The sequence below is a fragment of the Buceros rhinoceros genome, unplaced genomic scaffold, assembly GCF_000710305.1.
Source record: "Buceros rhinoceros silvestris isolate BGI_N320 unplaced genomic scaffold, ASM71030v1 scaffold40102, whole genome shotgun sequence".
Classification (NCBI taxonomy): Eukaryota; Metazoa; Chordata; class Aves; order Bucerotiformes; family Bucerotidae; genus Buceros; species Buceros rhinoceros.
In genome coordinates, this window is record NW_010397830.1 from 1 (window position 1) to 6,377 (window position 6,377).

The following is a 6,377-nucleotide window of genomic DNA, read 5'->3' on the forward strand; positions in this document are numbered from 1 at the left end:
GAGACCCCAGTGACAGCAGACTCTGGAGGACCCCTGAGAGCGGAACGGAGTGACCGGGCCTGGGGGGCTTTAATGACAGGAGAGACTGGGGACCCCGAGGGCAGAGATGGGGGCGGGTGGACCCAGGGGACCCCAGTGACGGGAGGGACTGAGGGACCTCTGAAGGTGGAGAGGCGGGGACCGGGCCTTGGGGACTGTGAGGGTATGGGGGGAGGGAGCTACGGGCACACTTGTGCCGCACCAGGTGTCTAGTAGTTCCAGCAGGGCAGGACAAGACCCTTCCCTTTCCCCGCTGGAAGTGGGCAGCAGTCACTGAGGCCTCCCCAGCTCTCAGGAGGTGTGAGGAGGGTTTTTCTGCCACCTGTAGCAATCTGCATGCTGCTGGCTTTGCGTCAGCGCAGAGCTTTGGGAAGCTTCAGGGACTGAAACGGAGCTGTCCTACTGCTCACACCCACGCAGAAAAACTGGGATGAGGCAATGTTCAGAACTGACTGAGAAGCGAACCTAATACCTGCCTCACCATTACTTTTAAACTTTATTAACCAGGCAAGTTGCCATAACTCCTGATCCTGGTAGACTAGAGGACAACCCTGTTAAACCTTGTGGTTTGTTTCAGAGAGCGGTGCAGAGAGAGGGCATGCAGATGGTCAGCCTGTGGTGATCTTTCTAGGTTGGGCAGGCTGCCAGGACAAATACCTGGCCAAATACAGCGCAATCTACAGTCAGAAGGTGAGTAGCTAATTTATGTATTCGTGATGCTGTTGTACAGCTCTCTGAGTAACTGCCTCTCTTCTGCATGTTGGTAAAATCGCTCCATAACCTCTCTCAGTGTGAAGAGTCTTTGGGAGTAAGTGGTGGCTTCTCTTGTCATTGAAAGCTCCTTGTCTCTCGGAGCCCAGGCAGTGTTATCTAACAGTTGCTGATGTCATCTTTATGCGTGCAGCTGAAAAAAAAAATTCCCTTGGGGAAGCTTTCTGCTGTTGTGTGAATCTGTGAAGTATTTTAAGGCTTCTAAAGTTGTGAGATTATTCAGAAGCATCATAAATTGCGTTGGCTTTCAAACATGTAAATGTGTGGGGAAAGATGACGTGTTTGCTGCTTGGCCATAGGGCACAGCACAACATGTCGAGGGCAGGATAAGGACTGATAGAGCATGTCAGTTGTTTTTTCCTTCCTATGAAGGAAGGAAGATGAAGATGATTCACCTAAATATTGTAATCCAAGTTCATTTGGCCCTGTCTGTGGCACAGGCATCCTGTGATAGTCATACCCGCTCGCTAGAACTCCTCGTGTTTGAACTGGAGAGGTCTGTCCTGTTACTAGTGCCCTGAGTTACATTTTCCTTCCTAATACGGCGTTTTACTGGAATGACCCCAGCATGTAATGTGGGGACCCAGTAAAACATTGGAACTTTTTTTTTACAGCATGTTGTGTTTATCCAGATCTGTTTCAGTTATAGGTGACAGAGTTCGCACATTAACAAGTGTATTGTTAATGTGTCACGCAGTGCAGGAGTCATGAATTGTTCCCGTGATGAATTAATTGTTAATTGACTGTTGTGACGCAGAGATGCTGCTGAGCAGATGAGGAGCATGTTGCGTGGCATCATGCCAACTTACTTGAAAGTAATTTTCTGTCAGAAAGGTGATGGGAATGGGAGAGGAGAGAAAAGGTTTTCTTACCTCCCTCATAAGGAAGTGGCTGCAGCCATGGCAAGACGGTATAGAAGACTTTGATTTAAGAACTTGATATCCTCTTCTTCCTCACTCACTGTTTAGGGAGCTCTGGGTGGGAGGGCTGTCTTGGTCGCTTTGCCTTGTGTTTGTCAGTGCGTGATGTCAGTGAGTTTAGGTGACAGAAAAAGATCTAAAGCATTTATAAATGTAGCTCCACCTGCTCTATTCAGAAACTCCTCCAAGATTGTCTCCCAGTCTGCCTTACCTAAATGTAAGGCCTTAACTGTAAAGGCAATGGCTCAGTTGTTGTTGATCTCTGAACCAGTGCTCTTCATTTGCACAGCTGGAGCGTTTCAGAAAAGCTTGTGAGAATCACGTCGGTTGATTGTGGGCGAGTCTTAGAGACAGTTGCAAACAAGTACTGCCCGAGAAGAGGAAGAATCTCCTTCCCCTTCTTACATTGGTTGCAGTGTCATGAACTAGATGTGAAACAGAGCAGGCTCTTCTTAACAGAATGGCTGATACCGAAGGTTTGTGAGTTAGGGAGGTGGTTTTATCTCCCTGGGTGAAGACTCACACTCACAAAAGCTTGAGTGGCGTTGTCCCCAGGGGTGTGCCGGTTAGTGCAAGATTTGAAAGGATTCAAACATCACCAGATCCAGGCCTCTGCTGCTGCAGAACCCTTTTCACAGCACTGGGTGCTGTTATGGCTAATGTGATCCTATTCATATGGGTTCCTTGCTACTGACACTACAGACTTTCTTCTGTCCCTGTGGGTTTTGCTGGAAACTTGTCCCAAAGTTTTATGTTCGTTGTACTGATGCTTGCCTGCTCCATGTCGTTTACAACACAGCCTAAACGCGCGTGTTGGTCTCTTTCTGTTCTTAGGGGTGTACTGTCATCCGCTACACGGCTCCGTGGAGGATGATATTCTTCTCTGAGTCCTTCGGCATCAGATCGCTGCAGACCCCAGCCCGGAGACTCCTGGAGCTGCTCTTTGACTACAGCGTGGAAAACAGACCAATTCTTTTTCATGTTTTTAGCAATGGTGGTGTCATGCTGTACCGTTACATCATTGAGGTGCTCCGCTCTCACAAGCCGTTTCAGAACCTCAAAGTGGCAGGCACCATTTTTGATAGTGCCCCTGGCAGAAGAAACTTGAGAGGAGGCCTTCGTGCCTTGGCCACCATCTTGGTATCCACAAACGTGCTGCTCAAGTATTTCCTCTTATTTGCTTTCGCGACTATGGCTGTCGTGCTGCGGATCTTGCTGTACCCCTTGACCCGCTTCATCCACGAGAGCCATTACGACGCCCTGCTGAAAGCACCCTCGCGGTGGCCTGAGCTTTACCTCTATTCCCAAGCCGATGCCGTCATCAAGGCCAGTGACGTTAAGCACATGGCAGAAGCCCGGCAGCAGCTCGGCGTCTCTGTGAAAGCTGTAGACTTCTCGGATTCAGCTCACGTCAGCCACATGCGGGTGTATCCCACCTATTACAGCAACCTCTGCACAACCTTCCTGTCTGACTGTGTCGGGAGTTTACCTCGTTAGTGGTGTAATGACCTCCAGTGTTTGCCTCTGCTTTGCTCAGCTTGTATAGGAAATGTCACCGCCTTTGGGCCAGCCACGTTCTAGCAGAAAGTAGATATGGGTGAATTTAAAGTACTGTGGGTGAAATCCTAGTGTGGGTGAAGTTGATGCGCTGTACCAAGGAGTCACAGACCAGAACTGCGCACAGAACGTTGTTTCTTTCTGTCTCCTGCTGTTCTCTGCTCTCCATGTTGTCTCCTTGTCTCTGATGTTCAATGTGCATGCTCTGTTGCATTGTATTGATGTAACGATACAGCTCTTCCATGTCCTTGTTTTTTCCTGTTTTTCTTTTATCTTGCAGTAAGCAAACAAGCAACTCTGCAGGACTTTTCTCTCCCTACATGCCAGCTCTTGTTATACTCCTTGCTGGAGATCAGGCCCAGAAGTGAAGTGTAGGATCTGGAACGGGTGTGTGTGGGGCAGTATGACCAAACTCCTCTGGCCCTATTAAACAGATGAGACAAAGCAGTCAAAGCTCTGATCTGTGGTGGAAGCTTAAATGTTTGTGATAACTTTTGTGTTCTTCAACCAAAATACTTAAATCAACCTTCCTGAGAGTGTGGTGTGTTTTTGTTTCTCGTCCTTCCAATCTTTTCTGTGTTCTCTTGAGTAGTTTTCCTTACTTGGAGAACTGCTCATTTATTAGTGTGTGTCTTTGAGCAGCCTATATTGTGTGTCTGGAATTGCAGGGAAACCAGCACAGCTGTAACCCCAAAGACCTCAGAAATAGAAAGGTGGAACTGTAGAGAAAAATGAAACTGTCTCCTGGAGCTGTGATTTATACTGCGTGTTTCTCAGATCACTTCCAGCCCGCAAATGGCCATGAGATTGTATGTTTTTCCCCATAATGTTCTCTTCAGATGATCAGTCTTTGCTGTCCATGCAGCATGTACTAATAATACAAGAAAATAATTCTTTCCACCTAGTGAAAAAATAGCTCATTGCACTGCACTCCAGCCATGTTTGGGTTTTGTTGTTTCTTTGGGGAAGAAGCGGGGATAAAGAGAGAGGAGAGCCTGCTAATAATGTTTATGGCCTGTTCAGCATTGCCAGCTAATTAATAACATGGTGGACAGGATTAGCCAGCTTTAAATTCCCAGTCAAAGATTGCCAGCAACAGGCTCTGGGGGGCCTGTTTGAACGTGGGGCTTCTCTCAAGAGGGAGGAGCATCAAAAGCATGAGGATTTTTACAGACGTTTGCTTCCTGTGGGCTGCTGTGCTTGTCTTGCCACCCTTGGGGCACTATCATCCCCAGTTACAGAGCACTTGCTGTTTCGAACTGAAGCACAGAGAGGGAAGTCTCTGGAGAAGCACTTTAAAACAAGAACCATAACGCCTCACAGCAGTGGAAGCGCAGGGTGAGGTGTGGGCAGTGACCACAACTGGTTTCAGCAGGCTAGTGTGGCAACTCTTCTTTAAAGCAAAGAGTCACCCCTGGTTGGGCGTGGTTTTAAAGGGTGGACTGGGGTCTATAGGATAGCTGAGAATCCACGGAGAAGGGGCTGATGGCCCGCTTTGTCTTCATTTTTTTTCTAAAGAAAAAAGTGGCTCCAGGCACAGGAGCTCCTCAGGGTCCAGTCTTCTGTAGGTGTAGCTTCCGCAGTGATGATGAACTGTAGAGGCTTATCTGGGGTAAAATCACCTTCGGCCTGCTGTTTTTCATGAGGAAATTTGTGTTCCTGAGTTTGAACCTGTGATGTCCAGGCATGGTCCCGTATCCCCTGAAAACCCATCGGAGATCTCCCAGCTTTTTAAAGCGGGCCCATGTTTCTTGCTGTCAGGGCCGTGGCCCCTGAGCTGTGATCCGTTTGCCTGCCTTCCCAGGGAGCTGGGCTGCGTCTTCTGAGCACCCAGCCTCTTTGTGGCACCGTGAAAACCTTTGGGAGCAGAGGGAGTAAAGGTTATTTAACTAGCACTTGCTGTCATGCTGGTTGCTATGGGTTCAGTATTTACGGAGCAGTTAAACACCCCATAATACACACCTCTGAATGAATACAGTTGTGCTGGGCTGGGAATCTGCTGTTCCTGTTACTGCTGTGGGTGGTGAACTGCTATTTAAGGACTTCCCCTGTTGGGGAGCTGGACTGGCAGGAGCTGGAGCTAAACACTCCGTTTCTGTGTGACAGGATGGCAAAGCTCCCTCTGGGAAGAGCCTCTCGTGTCTCAGCTACACCTTCCATGCCCGCCTTTGCCTCCCCACCACGGGACTGCTTTTCCTTCAGCTCAGCCCAACACTGCTCCATCTCCCCGCTTGCCGGGGCAGTGGGCAGGGAGTGGGTCCCGCCCGCCGGAGCTCCACAGCTGGAGGTGCCCTGGGTGGCACAAACAGGAACCAGCTCACAGGCATTTCCACTGCTGCAAAGCTGACGTGAAATTTAGGGCTAATTCATCCCCTCAAGAGCAGGGAGGATCTCGAGTGAGCCAGTGATTTACAGAGGAACTCATTGGCACCAGTCCTCTGGGTGGGATTCGTCTTCTGTGTCCCAGCAAGTTTTAATGATGATTATGAGCAGTGTGTTAGATGTACTGTGTGATGTACTGCTCTTTTCTCTCCTGTACGGCATGTATGCTTCCCTCCCCTGCCCTTTCTGCCCTCTTTATTTCTGTCGCTTGTTATTTGAAACATTGGAAACTTGGAGCCCGAAGGCACGTGGCCAAGAACTGATACAAGCGCTAATGGATTAAAAAAACCCCAGCCTCAAACCTGTAATCCTTGCTAAATGGTCACAGTTTGGTGCAGGCTGTGTTCCTCAAGAGCTCCAGCCTGGGCACTGAAAGCCAAAGCTTGGGACATCTTGGCAAATCCAAGTAAATCTTTGAGACAACCTACGGGAGGGTATTGCAGAGCCACTCTTTGGGAGGGAAATGCCGTGTCCCTGGGCTGGCCTCGTGGCGGGAATGGGATGCGGTACCGGTGATCTCTGCCTAGGGAGCCTGGAACTCGTTTTCCTACAGTGCAGCTGGTGGAACTGTGGGCAAACACCAGTGGTGGTGGGACAGGAGGGTGCCCAGGGCCAACTGCTGTCATTGCGTATTTCCCAGCTAGAGCAGGGGCACAGCCCAGCCAGGGGTCGCACTTTGGAGCCGGGGGTGGGGGGTGGGGGTGTGGG

The 6,377-nt window shown here is 49.5% G+C and overlaps 1 protein-coding gene across 1 annotated transcript; it reads left to right on the forward strand.

Annotated features, from left to right (window-relative positions):
* The first annotated feature begins 625 nt into the window (after positions 1–625).
* On the forward strand, positions 626–3,292 carry TMEM53 (transmembrane protein 53). Its single transcript, XM_010130887.1, has 2 exons — positions 626–729; positions 2,565–3,292. The coding sequence occupies exon 2, from the start codon at positions 2,601–2,603 to the stop codon at positions 3,225–3,227; it is 627 nt and encodes a 208-aa protein (XP_010129189.1). The 5' UTR covers positions 626–729; positions 2,565–2,600; the 3' UTR covers positions 3,228–3,292.
* Positions 3,293–6,377: the final 3,085 nt, after the last annotated feature.

What these genes read in the sequence shown, in the direction of transcription:
- TMEM53 (XM_010130887.1), top strand. Translation starts at nt 2,601, where the DNA reads ATGATATTCTTCTCTGAGTCCTTCGGCATCAGATCGCTGCAGACCCCA.